The sequence below is a fragment of the Anguilla anguilla genome, chromosome 6 (assembly GCF_013347855.1).
Source record: "Anguilla anguilla isolate fAngAng1 chromosome 6, fAngAng1.pri, whole genome shotgun sequence".
Classification (NCBI taxonomy): domain Eukaryota; kingdom Metazoa; phylum Chordata; class Actinopteri; order Anguilliformes; family Anguillidae; genus Anguilla; species Anguilla anguilla.
This window is the reverse complement of record NC_049206.1, coordinates 2,035,353-2,060,767: the sequence shown is the minus strand read 5'-3', so window position 1 is coordinate 2,060,767 and position 25,415 is coordinate 2,035,353. Positions and strand designations below refer to the sequence as shown.

The 25,415-nt window shown below is 51.4% G+C and overlaps 1 protein-coding gene and 1 long non-coding RNA gene across 10 annotated transcripts; one reads left to right on the top strand and one right to left on the bottom strand.

Moving 5' to 3' along the window:
• Nucleotides 1-1,046: 1,046 nt before the first annotated feature.
• LOC118228853 (phosphatidylinositol 3-kinase regulatory subunit gamma-like) lies at nucleotides 1,047-23,788 on the bottom strand. 9 transcript variants are annotated; one of them, XM_035420367.1, is made up of 16 exons: nucleotides 23,701-23,788; nucleotides 18,329-19,418; nucleotides 13,766-13,858; nucleotides 12,829-12,903; nucleotides 12,583-12,723; nucleotides 12,010-12,340; nucleotides 11,731-11,891; nucleotides 10,967-11,075; nucleotides 10,543-10,641; nucleotides 9,831-10,011; nucleotides 8,775-8,900; nucleotides 8,211-8,329; nucleotides 7,393-7,569; nucleotides 7,070-7,141; nucleotides 6,526-6,705; nucleotides 1,047-6,065 (listed from the first exon to the last, which is right to left on the bottom strand). In XM_035420367.1, the coding sequence occupies exons 2-16, from the start codon at nucleotides 18,660-18,662 to the stop codon at nucleotides 5,858-5,860; spliced, it is 2,406 nt and encodes an 801-aa protein (XP_035276258.1). In that variant the 5' UTR covers nucleotides 18,663-19,418; nucleotides 23,701-23,788; the 3' UTR covers nucleotides 1,047-5,857. The 9 variants fall into 9 exon arrangements, with proteins under 9 accessions (XP_035276258.1, XP_035276259.1, XP_035276260.1 ...); XM_035420368.1 differs by lacking the exon at nucleotides 23,701-23,788 and adding an exon at nucleotides 23,525-23,694; XM_035420369.1 differs by lacking the exon at nucleotides 23,701-23,788 and adding an exon at nucleotides 22,371-22,743.
• A 201-nt stretch (nucleotides 23,789-23,989) lies between these two features.
• LOC118228966 lies at nucleotides 23,990-25,112 on the top strand. The gene is made up of 2 exons (XR_004765583.1): nucleotides 23,990-24,745; nucleotides 24,952-25,112. It is a non-coding gene; the product is annotated as an uncharacterized LOC118228966 (long non-coding RNA).
• Nucleotides 25,113-25,415: the final 303 nt, after the last annotated feature.

The following is a 25,415-nucleotide window of genomic DNA, read 5'->3' as shown; positions in this document are numbered from 1 at the left end:
AGTCATAGCACTGTTACTGACCTCTCTCTTCCATTACCTGCTAAATGCCACAGGCCACGGGACTTCCTCTTGGCCTGGCATAATGAACACACGCGCACACACACACACATGCACACACGTGCACACACACACACACACACATGTACACATGCACACACGAATGGACACACACACGTGCACAAACACAAAGACACACTCACACACACCCTCGTGAACACAACCCTGCTTCACACAGTGCGTTACAGGGAAGGGGCCAGATGGTTCACCGTTATCAAGACTAGGGGCTTGCATGCCACTGTGGAACTGACGTACTACCTGGACCATCTTACCCAGGCAGCCGAATTTGCTCATACACACACATACACACACACACACACACACGCACACACACGCACACACATATTCAAAGATAAAGTCAAAGACAAATCTTAAGCTGGGTCTGTGAACACGACTGTGACTTTGCTTTACTCCAATGGCCTGCACAGTCCCTAGATCTCAGCCCCAGAGAGCACCTTAGGGATGAGGTGGAACGGGAGGTTTGCAGCATGAATGTGTGGTCAAAAAATCTGCAGGAATTATGCGATGCTATCAAGTCAGCACGGACCAAAATCTTGAAGAAACCTTGCTGAATTCAGGCTGCTCTGGAGACGAAAAGGGGGTCCTACCTAGTACTATATAGATGTACCTAACAAGGTGGCCATTGAGTTGTACATCGGGTCATTTGAGGACTTTAGCATCTCCTACAACACAAATTTACTTCAACCACACGATGGCGCCAAATCTACGTGCACTCCTACAAATATTCTGCATTGAATGCAAATAAGGATTTAGGATGATTTATCCATCCATCCATCCATCCATCCATTATCAATACCCGCTTAACCGGGGCAGGGTCGCGGTGGTGCTGGAGCCTACCCCAGCATGCATTGAGAGAGATGTGGAATGATTATGCTTGGCCAAAATATATTTCTTACAAATAATAATAATAAATAAATAAATAAAGATTTCAGCAAGCAAACAGACAATTCAGTACAAGGAAGACAGCGTTACTTTTAATAATCGTTTTATTCTTCTTGAAGTACCATACAAAACTGAATACCAGTCTGAGACAAACACAACACTGAAACGAGATCTCCGAAGGGAAAAACAGCTGCATTTGATGACAGACTGGACACACACACACACACAAAATACTCTTAAGTACAAAACGATTGTGCACACGGCAAACCTAGAATAATCTTGAGCTGCCTACAGGGCTCCCTGTCTCTGACGGCCTGCTCCAGGTGGACGGGAGGGGAAGCTCTGACTAGGGCACACATTTCAGTACAAACACGCTTGGCGGCATTCATCACAGCGGCAGAGATTCTGTTATTTTGTTAACATAATAAGCTCGTTTTTTTCTGACGGTAAACGCACGGTAAAACCAAGTATTTTCTACAAAGGAAGGAAGATTCGGCCGCCAGGACCACCCAACGCGTTTTGGAACCAGTAGACTGGTGCTGCGAAAGACTAGGACAGTTTTAAAAATGTATATTTAAAACACACGATATCTAGCCTACTAGTTGTGGCTGCTTCAACTTCGAATGATTTCAGAGATCAAACATTGTCCCAGACGCAAACGCAGGTTAAAATACGAGGGTAAAGTTTGGCTTTTCTCAGTGCAGGTCAAACTGAATCCCCACTTTGCAATCGCCCACCCTATTCCCTGAAACCTCGCTCTGTTGTCAAGCGATCCGTCAGTCTAAACTGGCAGAAGATAGGGTAAGGGTCGCTCAGCAACGCCGAGACGGAGCCGGTTCCGCGTGCGTAAAACTAACACTTCGCGCAGGTGCGAAAATACGCAGTTTTCACATATTTACTTTGACATGTGCTTCCAAGACATCACCTTTTATTTCACATCAAATAGCCTATATCGTCCAGAAAAAGACCATTTCAAGTTATTTCTTTTTATGGACTGTACACGTGTAATAGTCAACTGGGCTTCCAAGAGACAAAGTCCAAGGATTCCCGTGTCGCTCCTGGTAATCCTGTATTTTTACAAGCAGCAAATAAAACCATATTTTGTGGTTCTACAGTTTTAAGGAAGCACTGACATGTACAATGAACGAACATCCAAATGATCAAAATGTTCAAGTAAAGGAAAAAGGGCGAGAGGTGGGTAATTGAAAACCTATGAGCCCCTTTTATGTACAAACAATACATTTCCCCCCATTTTATCAATTATAGATAGTAAGCATACATATTCTTTAGGTATGGAAGAAAAACGTTGAAGCTTAGCTACTTCACAAGATGCGGTGGTTACAATGAACACAACAAAACAAACAGATATACTTAAAACTATGATTTAAAACTGAGTCCAACGGGAACTAAAATATTTTCGTCCTCGTTGTCATTGCATTGATATGACCAATATTCAGCAGATAGCCGTCACCCAACATGAATTTCAATCACGTTTCCCAAGAAACATGTCGGCCTACCTTGGGTAAGCGCTCCTTGTCGATAAAACAGATTAGAAAATGAAGCCTATATTATATAAACACACTTAAGATGCATCTCTATAGCAGTGTATTCGGCAGATTTAAAGGCTAGAGGCCATATGATTATATTTATATTCCGTTTGCGCAGCCAGCCAAATTTATCACTCACTCGGTGGAAACACAAACATGGAAAGTGAAATCACTAGATTTGATATCATTGTTTTCCGTGTGTCTCAAACGGGGGAAAGGGCGCGCGCTAAATGATAAATAAACAATTGTTGTTTCCGTTTACAAATCATTACATTGGGCCAGCTAATATTCCGCCTTCTGGTAACAATAGTCGTTCGGCAACCGTCGCCAATTTTGGAAGCGCATTCATTGGGGGGACAGAGTTCAACCAAGAGCTTTCAACCGAGTAGAAAAATAGCAATTTTCATTTTATTTCCAGCACCATAAACCTTGTTTCTCCATATTAAGCATTTCAGACTCACAACTCAAGTCGACCTGTTAACGCAATGATGATAACACTTAAACGCAAAAAACTTTATTAGGCTGCACCATTCTCAATCTTCTGAGCTTTATTTCAATATTACAGCTCGTCTACAAACCTAACAACTGGACTAATTCGACATGGCCTGCTAGGCTAGGTCACCTAGAGCTGAATTCCATAGCCAATCACGCTCCAGTAATCGGTTCAATGTCGCTTGCCACCTTCATGACAGATTGAACGTCGCGATATTTTAGAACCTCATAGCTACACGTTATTATTATGAAAAGGAGTAACAAAGGATATGATGTTCGTTATCATAAGACTTTTACAGAATTGTAAAGTGTAAGACAAAGTGCATTATCCTCGTACGGTAGTGGTCGCGCTGTGGTTTGTGCCACACTGTCAATCAAATAATTTTATCCTCAACAGGTTTCCAAACCAGTGAGTGCAAGCATAAATTCTACACTCATTCACGAGACAGCTAAACAAAAGAGCCGAGCCTAAGATGCAAAATACAACTTTAAAATTGGAATTTTGGGGACAACGTCTGTCTTTCTGAAACGGCAGTGGACTTACTGCTCTCTCGATACAAGGAGTGTGGTTTTAACAGTCCCTGATTCGACCTGAATCCAGTGCATTCAGCTGAACTGAATGTAATATATTCAAGCAACCATGGAAAACACAGCCATGAACCCCAGAAACGGGCAATGAGCCCTTCAAAAAGGGGAGAATTTGGAGCCAGAGAGCCATCGTTCCCAGAAAGCCCCGCACACACACACACACACAAATTAGCGGCAAAAGCCTTGAGAGGTAACAGTGCGTCAGTTCTCCCTGCTGACTGACAGGTGTAATTAACGCCAGAAATGACTCGCGATCGGATCAGGGCCACGGGGGTTGGAACCTTCGACAAGCCAAGCGATGAAACCGTAGAAAAAATGACAGCCAATGACAGAAGGCACTTCAGACAACTCCATCGCTATCGGCTTTTCCAACTCCCTAAAAAAGTGCGAACAGTACAGGTCGCGGTCGCAGCCGCCGTAATTATCCGTAAAAACGAGGCCCTCCAGTAAACGTTCAAAAAATCATCCTCACAGGCCCTCATCCGTCATCACTATGAAACCTCGGCATCCAACTTCAGCTTCAACCCATAACGAATGACAGATTTCATTTGTAGAAGTACCGGGTCGATCCTTTTTTTTCTTTTTAAGTGTTTAGTGGAAACACTCCGAGGGCCTAATTACGGAAAGAAGCCGCAATTAGAGTTGTCCAGACTTTTCTGAAAGGTGTCAGTCATCAGCTGAATCAGGCATTTTAGTGCTGGAAAGACCAAATCCTGCTGCCCCGCCCCCCCCAACCCCACGCCGCGACGCAACCCCGCCCATCATGTTCATGTCACATGACCTCAGATTCAAGTTTTGATTGGTTGTCTTTCCTAAAAAAATAATAATAAAAAAAAGAAGTTAGAAGTTGACTTGCCAGCAGGTGAACGGTGTTTAACCCGACTGAAGAATTTACAAAAAGAAACACAAGAGACGGAGACAGACAATACCCCAAACAGAGATGCAGACGGGTTTGTTAATTTCTTTGTAAATATATATGTATTATATATATATATATAAATATAAATATATGTAACTATATGTGTGCATATACATACACGTACACACTGTTAACAGTACTAGTACTAAGTGCTTACATAATACATCTAAAGTACAGTTTCCATGCTTTCTCTGTTCTTCTAGTTATTGTTTTTTTTTTTTTTTTTTTTAAAGTTCTGTGTTTTTCTGGAGATTTCTCACGCCACTGCGTCTGCGTACAGAGCAGCAGCAGTTTTATCTGTGCTTCAGGAGAGAGACGTGATTGGCTGGCCAGCGTCCACCTGACAGCATGCAGCAGGTTTCAGCAGGACTGCAAACGAGAAAGGAAGTGGGCAGGTTCACCTGTCACTCAAACGGCCTCACAGGCATTATTCTACTTCAGGTTAATTTTTTTCCTTTTTACAATTTTCATAACGATGCTTCGTAAGTACAGTTCGGCGAATCAGCGCGTGTTAAAATAACCTAAAAGAGGAAGAGGAAGCGTCTCAAAAAAGGGATTTTTTCAAAACGCGCCTACAAAACGCATGAGTCGTAGGGTAAAGGTCAAAGGTCAGAATGAAAGCTTCCTGTTCATCCTGCTGCTAAGCTCGGGCACGGGCAGTCTCCACAGACACAGGATTAATTGTAGAAAAAATTGTTTTTTTTTTTTGGGGGGGGGGGGGGGGGGGGCACAGGGATCCTGTTCGAACCGTTCCACCTGCTTATAGATCGACCACACAAAAGCCATCAGTGGAAATAAACCTGACGTCAGTCCAGCCCCCCCACCACTGACCCTCAACACGGCTTCCACACCATAAAACAAGAGGAGACGTCACTGAGGCCCCTCCGCTCCTCACAGCCTCTTACAGGAAGTAGCTCGACAAACTTCCTGTCCACCAAACAGAATGCCAAAATTAATAAAATCAGACGCACAGCAGCATCATTGGCATGAAATGCTCTAAATAAGTGCCTGGATCTGCAGTGTTCAGTCCGTCGCTCTCTCTCCTGTTCTCTGAGAGGTTCAAAGGCCCAAAGCTGCGGACTAAGGCCCCTTCTAAACTGTAGAGGGTTCCCCAAAACACCTGACCTGGCAACAACCAACCCCCCCCCCCCCAGCCCCCCCCCCCCCTGTTCAGCAGCGGCCGCCCGTCTGCCTGCCCCCCCCCTCTCTGAATGGTTTCCTGGGTCCTTTTAGTCCCTGACAGGAGTTCTTTTTATTATTATTATTATTATTTTTAAAGAAGCACCAGAGAGCTTCTGGAACGCATGTGCTTATTGGTTTGGAGCGCAAAGGCTCGTGGGTAGTGTAGTTCTCAGGGGCTGTGTGTGTCGCCGCCGCCGCGCCGGCTGAACACGGGGCAGGACAGGGTTACATTCAGCGTGCGGTTGTGCTGCACCAGGGACGCGCCGCGGTAGTGCAGCACCAGCTCCATCAGGGAGCCGTACTGGTTATACGGCTCCGCGAAGCCGTAGCCCGTCACCGTCTTATAGATCACACAGTGCTTCACCTCTCCATCCACGCTGCGGGGGGGGGGGGGGGGGGGAGAGGGAGAGGGAGAGGGGGGAAAGGGACGGGAGAGAGAGAGAGAGAGACAGACAGAGGGGGAGGGGGAGAGAGAGGGGGGAGTTAAAGAGGGAGAGAGAGTTCAGAAATTATTAATGAATATATTTTAATTTATTTTGGAATTATTATTATTATTACTTTTTTTATAGTATTTTTTTATTGCCGTGACCAAGAATAGCATTGCAGCAATGAGCATCCTGTACCGTACCACAGCACCAAGACCTCCTGTTACAACCAGAGCTATAAAGAGCAGAGAGGACAAACGGAAAACAGGAGCGGAGTATCTGGTGAGGCCACAGTATCTTTGCTGGCCGTCCTTGCCGCTGACAGACAGGACAGGCCAAAGCTGCAAATCGTCTCCCAGTAAAACCGCCAGTCAGTGACTGACGGCCTCCGGCCCGGTCATGTGACACTCACACCACAGAGCAGGCGAAGGAGCCCTTCTGTGATTGGCTGTCGCGGACGAGGAAGGTTCCGTGCCTCCGGCCCCTCAGCAGGTCCTCGGCCTGCGAGCGCCTAACGCTCCCCACGTACCAGGTGAGCTCGTCGCGGTGAGGAAGGGCCTCCTCCTCATCCTCCTCCATCACAGAGTACAGGCTGAGGGGAGCAAGGGAGGGGGGGAGAGAGACAGAGGGAGGAAGAGAGAGAGACAGAGGGAGGAAGAGAGAGGGAAGGAGAGAGAATGCATGAGACAATTTTTGTTACACCTTTTTCCAGATGACTTGGTAATACAAGTATCCTGTTATAGTTATGTCAATATAGCACATTCGAGTGCCCAGAAAGAGTCACGCGCACGCATACACACACACACACAGACTCACACAGACACACAGACTCACACACACACAGACTCACTCATGCACACACACTCACACACTCACACTCACACATACACACACTCACACACACACACACTCACATTCTCATTTGCACACACACTCACACACACTCACACACTCACTCTTCAGCCTCGGTCTTGATGCCCAGCCACTCATCGATCTGTGTCTGTCTCGTGCCCTTCTGCGTGAGCCAACTGCAAAAGAACAGAACTACATCTCCCATCATGCATCACAACACTCCAGCTGATGGGGAGGTGTATAGGTGTGTATAGGTGTGCACAGGTGCACATGAAAGGGAGTGTGTGTAGTTAAGCAGGTAGGTAGGTATATATCTGCATGTAAGCAGCTATGTGAGTGTGTGTATATGTGCATACAGGTTGGGGTATAGGTGAGAATGTCCACAGAGGTGAGTGCACAGGTGAGCGGGGGGGGGGGCGGGGCCTACACCAGGTACTGCTCTCGGATCTTCCGGAGCTGGATGAGGTCGGGCTTCAGGCTGTTTATCCTGCTGTCAATCAAACGGCTCTCAGCAGCCTGCTGCTCCAGAGCCTCCTCCAGCCGCTCCTTGCTGTGGTGGATCTCCGTCACCCGCGACTTCAGCTTCTCACAGTTACTCTGCATTCTGCGGGAGCCAGGAAGTCCATGTCGGGTTTTACTTTTCACCATTCACACACACACACACACAGAAATACGCAGCTGAGTTAACAAACAGATTATACGTATATATTTGTATTGTGTTCCTCTTTAAGACATCCAAGATACACAGAGCAGACACACACACACTCACAGACATAAGCACACACACACACAAAGACACACACTCACACACGCAGACACACAGACAGACAGACATACGCACACACACACACTCACACGCACGCACACTCTCACACACACATGCACACACTCACACACGCAGACACACACACACACACAGACAGACAGACATACGCACACTCTCTCACACACACACACACACACACACATGCACAGACACACACGCAGACAGACAGACAGACATACGCACACACACACACGCACACACACACACGCACGCACACACACTCACACGCACGCACACTCTCACACACACATGCACACACTCTCACACACGCACGCACACACACTCACACGCACGCACACTCTCACACACACATGCACACACTCACACACACACACACACACACACACACATGCACACACTCTCACACACACACACACACACACACACACACACACACACACACACACACACACACACACCGCTGTATCTCCTCCCTGCTGAGTTCCTGGCCGTGCTGGTCCTGTGCCTCGCACTGCTCCTGGAAGATCTTGATGGTCTCGTTGAAGGCCTCGATGGCCGTGCGCTTCATCTGCAGCTCCTGACAGAGGTCACAGGGTCAGAGGTCACAGGGATGGGGTCACAGGGATGGGGTCACAGTTTTCTGTGAGTGACAGATCTCATTAACCCTTCAGGCAGGGTGGACGGTTCCATTCCAGTTTCCACAAATTACATGTAGAGGGTCTACCTGTGAGGTGTGGGTTAGGGGCCTACCTCTGAGGTGAGGGTTAGGGGCCTACCTGTGAGGTGTGGGTTAGGGGTCTACCTGTGTACCTGTGAGGCATAGGTTAGGGGCCTACCTGTGAGGTGCGAGTTTGGGGGCCTATCTGTTTGGTGTGGATTAGGGGGCCTATCTGTTTGGTGTGGATTAGGGGGCCTACCTGTGAGGTGCGGGTTAGGGTGTCTACCTGTGAGGTGCGGGTTAGGGGCCTACCTGTGAGGTGCGGGTTAGGGGCCTACCTGTGAGGTGCGGGTTAGGGGCCTACCTGTGAGGTGCGGGTGTACTCCTCGTACAGCACGTCATACTCGCGGCTCTTCTCCTGGTACTGCTCATTATAAACCTTCAGCTGCACGCCCACTTCCTCCACACTGTCCTCCTTTACCAACTGGTCCTGAGAACACAATACACTGCACATTAGAGTGTGTGTGTGTGTGTGTGTCTGGGAGTATGTCTGTCTGTTTGAGTGTGTGTGTGTGTGTGTGTGTATGAGTGTTTGTGTGTGTGGTGTGTTTGTGTGTGTGTCTGGGAGCATGTCTGTCTGAGTGTGTAAAGTTGTGATTGGTTGATGTGATTGGGGGGGCATGGCCAGCGCTTGGTCTTGTTTGAGTGTGTAAAGCTGTGATTGGAGGATGTGATTGGAGGGGTGTGGCCGGTACCTGCTGGTGTTTGAGTGTGTAAAGCTGTGATTGGAGGATGTGATTGGAGGGGCGTGGCCGGTGCTTGGTCTTGTTTGAGTGTGTAAAGCTGTGATTGGAGGATGTGATTGGAGGGGCGTGGCCAGCGCTTGGTCTTGTTTGAGTGTGTAAAGCTGTGATTGGAGGATGTGATTGGAGGGGCGTGGCCGGTACCTGCTGGTGTTTGAGTGTGTAAAGCTGTGATTGGAGGATGTGATTGGAGGGGCGTGGCCGGTACCTGCTGGTGTTTGAGTGTGTAAAGCTGTGATTGGAGGGGCGTGGCCGGTACCTGCTGGTGTTTGAGTGTGTAAAGCTGTGATTGGAGGATGTGATTGGAGGGGCGTGGCCGGTACCTGCTGGTGTTTGAGTGTGTAAAGCTGTGATTGGAGGATGTGATTGGAGGGGCGTGGCCGGTACCTGCTGGTGTTTGAGTGTGTAAAGCTGTGATTGGAGGATGTGATTGGAGGGGCGTGGCCGGTACCTGCTGGTGTTTGAGTGTGTAAAGCTGTGATTGGAGGGGCGTGGCCGGTACCTGCTGGTGTTTGAGTGTGTAAAGCTGTGATTGGAGGGGCGTGGCCGGTACCTGCTGGTGTTTGAGTGTGTAAAGCTGTGATTGGAGGATGTGATTGGAGGGGCGTGGCCGGTACCTGCTGGTGCCGGGACACGGCGTACAGCAGCCGCGTGTCCAGCTTGGCGTTGTGCTGCGCCAGAGACTGCTGCCGGTAGTGGTTAATCAGCTCCTCCACCGAGAGGAACGTGAGCGGCTCAGAGAAACCATAACCGCCCCCGCGGTGGAAGATCTTTATCAGTTTATTATTCCCCCCTTTCCTGAGAGAGAGAGAGAGAGAGAGAGAGTAAGTGAGCGAGTGCACTGGGATCAGTCTCACCTGAGTGTCAGTGTGTACTGGGATCAGTCCGGGATCAGTCTCACCTGAGTGTCAGTGTGTACTGGGCTCAGTCTCACTGATCAGTCTCACCTGAGTGTCAGTGTGTACTGTGCAGGGCTCAGTCTCTCTGATCAGTCTCACCTGAGTGTCAGTGTGTACTGTGAGGGCTCAGTCTCACTGATCAGTCTCACCTGAGTGTCAGTGTGTACTGTGAGGGCTCAGTCTCACTGATCAGTCTCACCTGAGTGTCAGTGTGTACCGGGCTCAGTCTCACTGATCAGTCGCACCTGAGTGTCAGTGTGTACTGGGCTCAGTCTCTCTGATCAGTCTCACCTGAGTGTCAGTGTGTACTGTTCTGGGATCAGTCTCTCTGATCAGTCTCACCCGAGTGTCAGTGTGTACTGTGAGGGCTCAGTCTCACTGATCAGTCTCACCTGAATGTCAGTGTGTACTGTGCTGGGATCAGTCTCACCTGAGTGTCAGCGTGTACTCCCCCTTCAGTTTGCTGGTAGCGTCTCGGACTAGAAAGGTGCCATCAGGGGCGTCTCTCAATTTTTCGTTCACTTCTTCCCTGGAACACCAGAGGGGCGGGTGGGGGCGTTAGAGAGTTTCAGCTGGGACACAAACGTGTTTCCCATGCAAAACCTTTCGCCCGCCGCTTTCAGTCGACCCCTTATTGGATGAAACGCGATCACATGATATAAACTTCGGTGCATTGTCTTGCACACGCGCGCGTACAGACGACCGGTTTGTTTTCTTGTGAATAGCCACATGCTTGGCGTTGTTTCCAGTAAGGGGTCGATACGTACGAGTGACACCAGTTCCGGAACCGGTCCAGAAAGCGGAAGGCGACAGGGTCTGTACCGCCAGTGGCGCCGAGTCTGGGCCAGCTTTACCTGGAGATGTCACCCCAGTACCACTCCGCTTCACTCAGCCCACCGCTGCTGCCGTTGGCCATGGCTGGGGGGGTCACGGCTTCGCTCTTGGGGGGTTTAGGAGGAAGAGCTGGAAGGAGCCAACAGGAAAGGGGGGGGGGGGGGGGGCATCAATATTGCATGGGCCAGATTATCACTGCTAAAAGCTCAGGTATGGGCTATGTCTGAATCAGCGCACTTGCCTACTATTGAGTATACAAGATGTATACTCAAAAGTAGGCAAGCATGCTGATTCTGACAAGACCATTGCTTGTGTGTGTATGTATGCGGAATGCATTGTGTGTGCGTGCACATGTATGTGTGTGTGTGTGTGTGTGTGTGTGTGCATACTTGAGTGCATGAGCAAGTGTATGTGTGTGTGTGTACTTAAGGGGGGCGTTTGAGTGAGTATAATGGCTTTGGGGTGTGTGTGTGTGTGTGTACTTAAGGGGGGTGTGTATAATGGCGTTGGGGTGTGTGTGTGTGTGTGTAAGGGGGGTGTTTGAGTGAGTATAATGGCGTTGGGGTGTGTGTGTGTGTGTGTGTGTGTGTGTGTACTTAAGGGGGGTGTGTATAATGGCTTTGGGGTGTGTGTGTGTGTGTGTGTGTCAGTGTGTCAGTGTGTGTGTGTGTGTGTGTGTGTGTGTGTAGGGGGGTGTTTGAGTGAGTATAATGGCTTTGGGGTGTGTGTGTGTGTGTGTGTGTAGGGTGTTTTCGGGGTGCATGCTGTGTTTTCAGGTGTTCACCTGGAGGGATCAGCTCCAGTTCCCAGACCCTCTCCACCAGCATCTTCTCTAGCACCTGTGCAGCGAGCTCCGCCCCCACGCTGTCAGAATCGGGCTCCGCCCCCACGCTGTCATAATCAGGCTCCGCCCCCATGCTTCCATAATCAGGCTCCGCCCCCACGCTGTCAAAGTCAGGAACATATCAGATCCCAGCACTTCCTACCTTATCTCTTTAGTTCAGGTATTTCTGGCTCTGGATGCTGCTCTGGCAGTGTTTGTCGGTTGCCGTGGGTAACTGACCGGGGGGCGGGGCTGTGGAACAGCAGGGGGCCGAAGGTTCGGCCCAGGGCCCGGGCGTCCAGGCCGTTCCTCTCTGAGTGGCAGCACACCTGGCCCAGGTGCCTGAGCAGGTAGCGCAGGGTGAGCAGGTTCTGCAGGGGCACAGCCGGGGACTGCAGGACCCTGCGCAGACACCCAGCGACGTCCTCCACACCCCCGCCTGCACGCAGACACCCAGCGACGTCCACCATACCCCCGCCTGCACGCAGACGCCCAGCGACGTCCACCACACCCCCGCCTGCAGACAGACACCCCCAGCATGGCTGCGCTTCCACAGAGTCCTGCAAGCTCACTGAGGCACATGCAATCATGAATGCAGAACACAGCAGAGTTGAATGCTATTGTGTAATTAAAGCATTACTAAGGTGGATGAATATTTTATTATTTCATTTGTTGAAAATTGCCTGATGATTTTATCTTGTATGGTATAAACCCACCTCATGATTTCCACCTGGGAGTAAAACCTGCAACCTCCCGGTTCCTGAGCCGAGTTCCCTAAGTGCTGCACTGCTGCTTAGTCACGGCGCCCCCTACCTGCTGCCTGCTGCACTGCGGCCTGCAGGTCCGAGTGGACGGAGTAGGGAATGACGGGGGAGGGCAGGTCGCGCAGGTAGCCAATCAGAGCCTCCGAGAGAAGCTGGACATCACATGATCCTGGCTCCACCCCCGGCAGCTCTGCAGTGAGAGACACGCGACTCATTCGACAGGATGTGGACAGTTCCGGGAAAAGGACCCCTGCCCCAGTGCGGGATGGGCCACATGGAGAGATCCCAAACTTACTGCAGTCTGAGTTCTGCCTCTGACCCCCGGTGGTGCTGGGGCAGGACGTCCTGTACAGGGACACAGAGTCCAGACCTGCAACAGGGGTAGGAGTTTGCCTCTCAGTTACCATAGCAACCCCTAGCCACCCGTGTACTGCTACTGCTGAGCCTGGATCAGCCAATCAGCAGACATTAAGGACCCCAGAGTGGGGCGGAGCTACAGAGGGTCGTTAGTCACCACCGACACACGAGCCAATCGCGTGACTATGCTCTCCAGAGAGACACTTCCGGGTCAGCCCCTTATTGGATAAAACGCTATCACATGATTTAAACTCCAGCAGTGTGTCGCTGGGTAAAATAAAGAATCTCTGCAGAAACGCCTTCAGAACTGATGGCTCTCCGGGGCCCTCTCAGCCGGCCCCACCCCACAGTCCCCTGCATCTCTGAGCCAGTAATAACACGCCATTAACTTACAATCACTCAGGCCGAGGGCCAGGAGCTGACATCGCGCCAAACTTCTCTATCCGCGAACGTTTGCCAAGCATCACAATGCTACCATCCACCGTCGAAAGAGCGAGCTGGACCATAAATCAAACAGCCATTTCTAACTCTGACTAGGCTGATAATGCATCCCGCTAACATGAGCAAGCAGCTCCCCTAACCTACCCGCAATAACCATGTTACCACCAGGTGGTGCCAAAACGCATTAACAGAATATTGATTTCCATAAAAAAGCGATAACAGTAGTCCCTCAACAGAAAAACCGCCAAACTGGACAAGGCTGTGGCTAACGCCAGCACTGTTGTCCAAAGTGTTTTAAAGATGGGACAGACTGTAGTTTACCCGTGTTAAACAGGACACAGACTCCCAGAGGTGCTTCACTTCCTGCAAACTTGCCATCACCACAACACTGACCATGAAACCACCAATGACTCTAAGGCATTTTCCCATCATACCTTGCTTCTCGATCGCCTCTACCAACTTCACCAGAAAAGGGGGGGCAGGTTCTGGGGGTGAGAACTGCTCTGTCAGCATCAGGTGGGAAATAGCTGTAAAAGAAATAATAAGCTTTATTTATATAGCACCTTTCGTACATAAAATGTAGCTCAAAGTGCTTTACATTTAGCATCAAAGCAATTACAAAGAATTGAAAAGATAAAAATACAGAATACAGAAAATGCAGACAAAGAAATCAGTAAAAACAAAAATAAAAAAATTTATAAAAATAATAAAAAACAGTGCTAAAAACAGTGCTGCTAGATATAAGCTAGATTAAAAAGGTATGTTTTCAGTTTCCACTTAAGAATGACATATCTGTTATGCTCTGTGGCACAATAAGGGTTAAACATCAAAATATCTGAGGGTATTCTCAACTCCTGTGTGTATCTCAGGGTTCAGAGGTTCAGTAGGAGTTATGTGTATCTCAAGGTTCAGCAGGGTTCAGAGGTTCAGTAGGAGTTATGTGTATCTCAAGGTTCAGCAGGGTTTAGAGGTTCTGTTGGAGCTGTGTGTATTTCAGTGTTCAGTAGGGTTCAGCAGCGTTCAGTAACCCACCCGACTCCACATTCGCTCCCTCTCTCTCTGCTCCTCCCCCTCCTACCACCCCTCTCCATCTCCCACTCCACTTCTCTTTCCCCTCTCCCCCACTCCCTCACTTTCTCTCACTCATTCTCTCCCTTATTCTATCCTTTCCTCTCTGCAAACCCCCTGCCTTTGACACACCCCCCCTCCAGCTTTCCAATCTGTCTTTCTACAGTGCCTGATCCTCCTCCTCCTCCTCTTCATCCTCCCATCCCCAGCATAACAAACCATCCCCCCTCCCCCTCCCCCTGACCCCAGCAGTGCTGAGTGGTGCAGCTGGAGCCAGGAAACTCGAGTGCAAACTTCTTTTCTCAAAGGCCTTTGTGGGTGAGCCCTGGTTTTCCAGGAAAAAGAAAAGGGCAAAAAAAGATGTTTAAAGGAAATAAAATATTCCCTCCTCTCTCCCTCTCCCTCTTTCTCTCTCTCTCTCCCTCTCTATTCTCTCTCTCCCCCCTCACTCTCCCTCCTCCAGTTCCCCTCCCCCACGCCTCCCAAACCACCAAACCTCCAAACCTCCAGCAGACACCAGGAACAGCCAAAACCAAACCTAAATGCACACACACGCACACGCATACACACACACACACACATGCTCACACACATGCACGTACGCACATGCAGACACACACGCAGATGCTCACACGCATGCACGCACACACATACACACGCACACACATGCTCAAATGCATACACACACACGCACACACACATGCATGCACATGCACACACATACACACACACACATGCACACACATACACGCACACACACACATCCTCACACGCATGCATGCATGCATGCACTCACATACACACACACACACACACATCCTCACACGCATGCATGCATGCATGCACTCACATACACACACGCGCGCACACACACACACACATGCATGCACATGCACACACACACACACACACTCACACACACACACACACACACACTCACACACTCACACACTCACACACACACACACACACTCACATACACACACAGCTCTCAGCCCAGTGCTGTGGATTTCAGGAGAAGGGAGACGGTTTTCTGAGAACACAGCTGCAGCCTTGAAGTCATCCTCACTTATGGGAAAGAAACCAACCAATCAGATCGCAGCGGCGGCAGCCAGGGCCGTCTGCAGGTAAACACGTGCCGTGCCAGCAGCGAGCGAGCGTGAGCGCTGCGATCACGTGACCTCAGGAGCGCGCATTACGCACGGCGGGCTGGGCAGGGTCCCACCGCCACTTCCGCCAACGCCGCTGAACCTCCCATCGAAGACCCGCGGCCACACAAACAGCCTCCGCCTGGCCAATGAGCTTTCAGCTTTCACACGATCGACTTCACAGAGTCCCGCTCGCTCAAACGCACAGCCAGCACGTCTCCAAGCCAGACAAGCACAGCTTTGGAAAAAAAAAAAAAGACGGGTCTGAATCCAATTAAGAGTCGAAAACAAGACGGAGGTACATGCTCTGCTCGTCCCTTCAGACAGGACAGGGCGACGGAGGGTACATGCTCTGCTCGTCCTGTCAGACAGAGCGGGGCGTGTTTCAGACGCGGGATTCATACCGAGCCGACAGCTGGCCGCTCACGCCCGGTTAACTGACGCCATTCGTGAGTTTACAGGCCCCACTGGAACCGAGGAGGTACGCCCCACAGGAAGTGATGTCACGCAGACTGAAATTCCACCGGGCCAGTCCAGCCGTTACTCCCACGTCGTCATCGCTCACTGTCAAACCCGTGGCTCGTCCGACCAATGAGACGACCCCGATTCTTTCCGTCGGGATCGTCTCGTCGTGGGGCTGCCACCTCACCCGTCCATCTACCCGTCTGCACGCCGGATGGCGACGCACCCTTTAAAACTCACCAGCTGCTCGACTCCCGCTCTTAACTCCGAAACTTTCCTCGGACCATCGAAGCCAGGACATTCCATACTGGGGAGCGACCGAGTGCAGTAAGGCAGCAGGAGGCGTACTGGTAACAGCACCAGAAACTCCTGTGACCAATCAGAACCTCCGTTACTTCAGCAGCAGAAGACGGAAAGAACGCGTCGATTGGTCGCAGAGCAGAGCGATAGCTTTGGGTGGGGATGGCCAGGCGGGGCGTCTACCATCCCAAAACAGGCAGAGCTGTCAATCACTGATTGGTCATTAACTCTGGGTGTTAAAGATTTATACTTTGAATGGTTATCAAAGGAATTTCCACCTGCTGCACTTTCCCCTAATGCCTGATAACACTGATACAAACACACACACACCCACAGTACCATCACAAAAACACACACACACACTCACACACTGTACCATCACACACACACATACGTCACACACTGACTAACAAATAATAAACTTTAATTATACAGCACTTATAAAAACACTTATAAATTAAAACACACACACACACACACACACACACACACATGCACAAACCAGAGCTGAAATGGACCTTAACTCTAAGCAGGAGACTTTTTTTTCCTTTTTAAATGGCATTTCTACAAGCTCAGCAGGCCAAGAAACAGAGATAGTAAAAAAGGCATCTCTCCCTCTCTTCCCTCTCTCCCTCTCCTCCCTCTCCTACCTCTCTCTCCCTCTCCACCCTCTCCTCCCTCTCTCCCCTCTCTCCCTCTCTTCCCTCTCTCCCTCTCCTCCCTCTCTTCCCCCTCTCAGCACACAGAGGGCTGAGCGCCAGACACACACATGGAAGCCGTAAATTTGGGGGAGAGCTAAAACAGGCACCCCCCCCTTACCCCACCCCCGCCCAACAGGCGATTCTTCGAAAGCTACTACCCTGGGACTGAGTCTCAGCTCAGGGCGGGCGGGGGCCTGGGGGGGGGGGGGGGGCTTGTTCTGAGAAAGACTGCGCTCCAGCACTTTATGGCTGCCTGGAGACGGTGAGTGGGGGGGGGGGCGGTGGGGCGGGAGGGGGGGCCTCACGGCCATGGGGCCAGAGGCAGGACTCTCAGCCAATAAAAACACTGCTGCTGGAGCAGAGCAGTGAGTGAGCTCAGTCTGCCCGGCGACAAGCTCATACACTCATTTTGGCCTTCACAGGGCCACCTATTCCTGACCCAGCATTAGCCTCACCCAGCGTTAGCCTGACCCAGCGTTAGCCTGACCCAGCATTAGCCTGACCCAGCATTAGCCTGACCCAGCGTTAGCCTGACCCAGCATTAGCCTGACCCAATGTTAGCCTGACCCAGCTTTATCCTGACCCAGCGTTAGCCTGACACAGCTTCTCCTGAACTGGCTTTAGGCTGGCACACCTATCCCTAGGCTAACACCGTTCGATTCACAGCAAACCAGACACTGGCAGCTGTTCAGGGATATTAAGTGGGGGTCAGTTCAGCGGGGGGGGCAAAGATACAAAACCTCACCAAATCCGACCGAACGAATAAGAACAGACAGAACCAAACCGAAGGCAGCTCCTGGAACCCTGAGCAGGGCTCACACACTGGATCTCTCCGGTTTACTCACTTTGGGGTTTGAGGTTTTTAACAAGAGCACAGTGTTCCACCCAGCCCTTCACGGCTGCTCACCTTTCCCCTAAAAGCACGCTGTTCCCACAGAGTCTTTGGAAGCCTCCCCCGATTTGGGGGATAAACACCCCGCTGGCGGCCCGGCGTGGCTGGTTTATGACTCTTCTCTGTTTCCCAAAGCCGGTCTGGTATGGGGCGGGGCAGCCTGCTGATGTCCTGCAGCCCCCCCATTTTAAGGGGAGATCTCAGGCCGTAGGGCCACCCACAAACACTCCCCACCACCCCGCCACCCCCCCTGCCCGCACCCCCGCCACCCCACTCCCCCCACCCTCGCGGCCAGGGGTCCAAGACCTGTGCTCCTGTCTCCAGAACACTCTCAGCGTTTCCCCAGCTGAACAATGAGCCTAAAATGCACATAATATGGCCACTTATATGACACCAGAGACATGCAGGTGGGGGTTAGAGCCTTACCTGTATGTAATGGGGGCGGGGCTGGCCTGGGTGTCAATGGGAGGGGTCTTTGGGGCCGGGGCTGATTGGACGGCGGCGACATCATCACAGGCTCCTGATACTGGGCACAGCTGCTGGGGAAAGGGTCCCTCTGGCCCCCCTGCTCAGCGGCCCCCGGGATCCAGCCCACCAGCTGGGGGCGCTGCTCCTCCCCCCCCGGGGCGCCCGCCACCCCCGGCGCCCGTGGCGCCGCCCTGCTGTCCGGCAGGACGTCCTGAGTCTGCAGGGAAAGGTCTTCCTCCCGGTCCCCTCCGCAGGCATACAACGCCCCGCACTGCAATCCTTTGGCGGCCATTTTGTCAGACGAACGTGCACCAGGCAAAAAAAAACACTTTAAAAAAATAAATGTTTTTTATCTTAAAAAGATAAAAAAAATATTCCGGAAGGTTCCAACTGTCTGGGGCTGGCGGGGGTGTTCAGAGGGACGGAGGCAGATGGAACCGATTCCTGCTGCACACGCCCCCCCCCCGCCCCCCAAATCAGCCGAAGCCTATGAGCATGGCCGTCTGAGAAGTGGGCGTGGCTTGGGCACGGCAAGTGTGCGCAGGGCCAGGGGTTGGGGCCGGGGGGGGAGGGACCAGGGGGAGGGGCCGGGAGGAGGGACCAGGGGGAAGGGGGCGGGGTTTGACGCGGGAGTCGCTCACGCCTGGCCTGTGTTGGCGGGAGAAGGCCGTTTCCTCAGCTTGAAGCCCCTGTTTAACCAGACGATGGAGCAGAGGGACCAGGAGGACAGCATGCTCTTTCCAGCAGTGGCGGGGGGGTCTCTCTACAGATTGGCCTGGATGGGGTGGGGTGGGGGGGCCTCTGCAACAGTCCCCAGGTGGGGTCGGGGGGGGCCCTCTCCAACAGCCCCCAGGTGGGGTGGGGGGGCTCTCTACAGCAGGGCCTGGGTGGGATGGGGTGGGACCCTCTACAGCAGGGTGGGGGGCTCTCTACAACAGGGCCCAGGCTGGGTAGGGGGGAGGGGTCTCTCCAGGTGGGGGAGTCTGATTTTCTCCTCCTGCAGGGGGCGCTCTCCTCTTAAACCTTCACAGCTCTTCTGTGGCACGGCCTGGGGGGCATGGGAAAGGAGACAATGTCATTTAGCCACACCCCCTTATACCCAAACACACACTAAACTACACCCCCTTATACCCAAACACACACTAAACCACACCCGCCATATACCCAAACACACATTAAATCACACCTCCTTATACCAAAACACACACTAAACTACACCCCCTTATACCCAAACACACACTAAACCACACCCCCCATATACCCAAACACACATTAAACCACACCCCCCATATACCCAAACACACATTAAACCACACCCCCTTATACCCAAACACACACTAAACCACACCCCCATATACGCAAACATACATTAAGCTAGACCCCCCAGGATCATTTTACCTGGGCATCCAAATTTGCTCATACACACACACACACGCATGCACACATGCACAGACACACGCACGCACACACGCACAGACACACGCACACACACACACACACACACACACACACACACACACGCACACGCACACGCACACACGCACACACACACACACACACAGACACAGACACACACACACACACAGACACACACACACACACACACACACACAGACAGACACACGCACACACACACACGCACACACGCACACACACACACGCACACACGCACACACACGCACACACACACACACACACACACACACACACGCACGCACACACGCACACACACACACACAGACACAGACACACACACACACACAGACACACACACACACACACACACACACAGACACAGACACACGCACACACACACACGCACACACGCACACACACACACGCACACACACGCACACACGCACACACACAGACACACGCACACACACACACACACACACACACACACACACACGCACGCACGCACACACACAGACACACGCACACACACACACACACACACACACACACACACACACAAACAGACCTGTGCTCCACAGTATATAAAAGCTCCTCGCTGTCTCCAGGGGAAACGCAAAGAAAGCTTTGAAATAGCGTGCGCCAACTGCGGCCATTTTACACCCACAAGAGAAAGTAACATGGTAACAAAGAATGATTCAGTGCAACGTTTAAACCCGTCAGATTCCAACATCAAAAGATCTCACTTAAGCAAATGTCACATTAGCACAACCCACTGAGATGGAGCCAAACTCGCCCCATCGCACAAACTCGCCCCATCGCACAAACTCGCCCCATCGCACAAACTCTGTTCCACTTGCAAACGGATCCAAATGTGAAAATGCAGATAAAAAGTCCCGAAGAGACACAACAGCAAGTGTTCGGTTAATATAACGAGGAGAACGACTGCGCCTCTGCCAAGTGATACATACGGTCGCAAAAGCAACAACGAGCAAAGACCGAAGTGGAATCTCATTTCCTCTATTTCTGGAGCTGCACCAGTACGGACACTGAACACACAGAGCAGACCCTGCAGACCCTGAACACACAGAGCAGACCCTGAACACACAGAGCAGGCCCTGAACACACAGAGAAGAACCTGGACACACAGAGCAGGCCCTGAACACACAGAGAAGAACCTGAACACACAAAGCAGACCCTGAACACACAGAGAAGACCCTGCAGACCCTGAACACACAGAGCAGGCCCTGAACACACAGAGCAGACCCTGAACACACAGAGCAGGCCCTGAACACACAGAGCAGACCCTGAACACACAGAGCAGGCCCTGAACAGACAGAGAAGAACCTGAACACACAAAGCAGACCCTGAACACACAGAGCAGACCCTGCAGACCCTGAACACACAGAGCAGACCCTGCAGACCCTGAACACACAGAGCAGACCCTGAACACACAGAGCAGGCCCTGAACACACAGAGCAGACCCTGAACACACAGAGCAGGCCCTGAACACACAGAGCAGACCCTGAACACACAGAGCAGGCCCTGCAGACCCTGAACACACAGAGCAGGCCCTGAACACACGGAGCAGACCCTGAACACACAGAGCAGGCCCTGAACACACAAAGGAGAACCTGAACACACGGAGCAGGCCCTGCAGACCCTGAACACACAGAGCAGGCCCTGCAGACCCTGAACACACAGAGCAGACCCTGCAGACCCTGAACACACAGAGAAGAACCTGAACACACAGAGCAGACCCTGCAGACCCTGAACACACAGAGAAGAACCTGAACACACAGAGCAGACCCTGAACACACAGAGCAGGCCCTGCAGACCCTGAACACACAGAGCAGACACAGGTATACTAAGCAACGCTCGTTGTCACAGGCTGGTGGTGCAGAGGGGGTTAATCGCGTGATGGGCAGAGTTTGCTCGGCTCCTTCCTGAGGGGGAACACACAGCCATTGGCTGTGCGGCACTTCCCCAGCTTTCTGTCAGACCCGACCCGACAGACCCGACCCTGTCAGTCCCGACAGACCCGACAGAACCGACAGACCCAACCCTGTCAGACCCGACAGACCCGACAGAACCGACAGACCCGACCCTGTCAGACCCGAGGCGGAACGGGTCCGGCGTGGCCCCACAGGCACAGACGTTCCCGGGGCTTCTGCGACCGTCGGCGTTCCCAGAGACCGGGAGGAGGAAATCCCGGAAAACGAGGCCTCCCTCTTCTCGGGAGAGACAGAATTCCAAAGACGGGTCGGGATCCTCCACCGCCCCCCCACCCCTCCCCCCCTCCCTTTCCCGCACAGTTCGGTGTACTTACAAATTCCTCCACACGAGCATTTGATTGAGATCAAGTGAGCTAAAGCAGACAGGCTGTATTACATCTGAACTTAAATCTGAATGTGCTAAAGATAAACTAATACCAACTGAGAAACATACACCCTTCAAATAAACATTTTTTTTAAATTCACCTTTAGAATCGGGTCCCTGCTGCAGAAAGATCCTCATATTCTCTCTGCAAACACTCCAACCACCAGAAACCAGAAACCAGAAAAATGCCATAAAAGGACTCAACTCTTGTGCACCACACCTCTGGTACCGATGATAAATAATCTACAGGACCTGCATTGCACTTCTGTCAGGACTTCCAACACCTTCCAACGGCTGGTGCAGCTGTGTTCTGGAGTCTTCTATCTTTAAGACTGAGTCACGGTAAAAGGCACCCTTTCAACTGCAGAACCGGGCGATCGGCTCGGTGGTCAGAACCAGAAGGATCCACGCCACAGAGGAGAAGTAGGGCAATGCTTCTGTGGACCACACACCTCCAAACCATCCCCGGACCTCCAGCTTCAAATCAATCATCCGGGACAGAAACGGTGAGATTCTGGTGAACACTCAACTCGTTCGTTTCCCCCCCTCCAAAATGGCGCAGTGCAGGAGCGCATCAGGGACCCGACAGGGGGGGGGGGGGGGGGGGGGGGGGGGGGGGGGGGGGGGGGGAGAGCTGTCCCTGTTCGGCCCTCCGTAGGTCTACGGGACGTCCTGGGGACGGGGGAAGGAGTAGCCCGGGGTAGCGCGGTGGCCCGTGGGCGTCTCTGACGGGTGTGGGGTTTTTCGGCCCGGGGGGCAGAGGTGATGTTGAGGGTTTTCACAGCGGAAGACCAAGACCAAAATGGCGCACCGTGCGAGGGATCAGGGAACCTGAAGGATTACGCTACAGTGGGGGGGGGGGGGGGGGTGCGACAGAGCTACAACCGCCATGTTGTTCCAGACCTCTTTCCCTGCGTTAAGATGAGAGAGGCTTTACTCACAAAGCGATGAGTCACAGATTCGAGAGAGAGAGAGAGAGAGGGAGAGAGGGAGAGAGGGAGAAGACCACTGAGTTTTTGTGGGGAGTGGGAGAGAGGAGATTCAGGGTGTTTTCGGTGATATGTTCCGCCCCGTGATGAATCGGAATGAAAAGCGCAATCACAACACGCAACCGACCTTTAAAATGGAGGTTGGTCTTCGAAAGCTCAACACAGCAACGACACGACACAGCATCACACCACCCAGCCCCCAAAAAAACAAAATCCTCTTTCAAAACTGCAGATTCTTTCACTCCCAAAAAAACAAGACAAAAAAAAAAACCCAAGCAGGGCATCGCCTCAACAGGATGTTGGAGGGAACTCACTCTTCCGTTTGTTTCCCCCCAAAATTAGAAGTGATAAACTAGCCCAACTCCCCTACCTCTCCTTCCCCAGCACCCAAAAACACGTCTTCGCACTCGAGACGCAGCTCACAAGGACGCGGGTCGACGGCCCTCGCCAGGCGCCCCCTTCCCGAGAGCGGACGGGGGTTCGGCGGCGAAAGCGCTCTCCGTAAAGGCTATCCACACAGACGGCATTTCGCAGGGTAACACTCACCCCCCAGCTCTGGGCACGGAGAACTGGACCGGCACGGCACAGCAGGACTGCAGTTCCAACAACCTCCGTCCGGAAGGGGGGGTGGGGGGGGGGAGGGCGGCTGGGTGCGGGGAGGGGGGGGGGGGGGGCGGTGGAAAAGAAAGTGCCAGCGAACACGTGGCACCGGCAAGCCCAACCAGAGCCAGCCATTCTCACGCCATCTCACCCCCCCCCCTCCGAAAAAATCCATCTTTACCGCCCCCCCCCCCCCCCCCCACACACCCTCCATTTTATTTAAACTCAACCTCGCCGTCGACATGGCTGATTCTCCCGCCAGCTCGGCACTTTTTCAGTGTCGTCATGGTCTTCTTGATGTCAAAAAAAGTAAAACTTTAATTAAATTAAATTAAATTAAATTAAATTAAAATAAATGAAACTCAAATGCCACCGGTACAACCAGTCCCACAACTTAAAGGGATGAGCATCATCTCCACTGCTATAGTCCAGCACCGGGGAAGCAAGGACCGTTTCTCTGAGCAGCAGTGCGCCTTCTCCACCTGATCTGGTCTGATCTCTCCCTCCTTCCCTCTCCCCACTTCCCTGGTTTGTAGGGTGCACTTTGTTCACAGGAGTATCCGCGCAAAAAAGAGTAAATAAATAAATAAATAAATAATAGGAAAGCCGCTGTTGCTAGCGGGAAGAGAAGCAAAGCGGTCTCCTGGATTCCTATTGGCCGGCGTGCGACCACGTGAGGAGGAATCACCAGAGTGGCTCCAACAAATCAAGGAAATGTTCTAATATTAGAAAATGTATCTAGGCAGTGATCAAGCATCTGACCTCGTAACTCCACCTTCTTTACACTTGGATTACCAGCATCCAGGGAACACGCTAATTCTACATTTGCGTGACAAAAGCAATAAATGTGACCAGATTTTAAAAATTGTCAAGTATACCTTTATTCTTTTTTCCCCCAAAAAATTGTGAAACACCAACTGCCAGTCAATCTTCATTACTTCTGTCCCATTTTGGATACTTTCAGGCCGACAGTTGCTTCATTCATTAAAATGTGAGTAGGTCTATTTTAACGTTTCCTTTATATTGTATTATTAACCTTAACATTGTGTTATTAATATATACGCCGTACGCCAGACCAGAGACGTCCCTCCAGGTGAGTTAAACGAGTAGGATCTTACCTTCAAAAACACGTATAGCTACAGTCTTGCTCCACATTACCAGATTTTATCCGACTTGTGTTTCGCTTTGTACTGACAGGAGATGCGGACACTTGGGAATGTGTAGAAGACGGTTCTGTGAAGAGAAAACGACGTTAAAAGTAAAATTATACTTTGAAATATAGCCGCGTCTTGTTAAAAAAAACGCCAGTAAAAATGTAACTGAATAATGCACAATAATATAAAAGGCGGAATAGTTCATTTCAATTGTCAGTCGTTTCTTTGACTATAACGAGCTATGACGAAATAGTTTGGCTTTCTGTTATCGACGGAAATAATTAAAAACTACGGGGGGGGGGGGGGGGGGGGGGGGGGTTGCAAATATATAGACATATGGTAACAGTCTTCTGTGCGTTCTCCCGAGACTATGGACTGATTGTTCGAATCGTTTAAAATAACACACACCATCCCCCACTGTCTCCTAACCGGTCAGCCAACGCGGTCGGCTCAGACTGAACGCAGACAGGTAGTCACGTTACCGAATCCCGGTATGCACGAATGTGA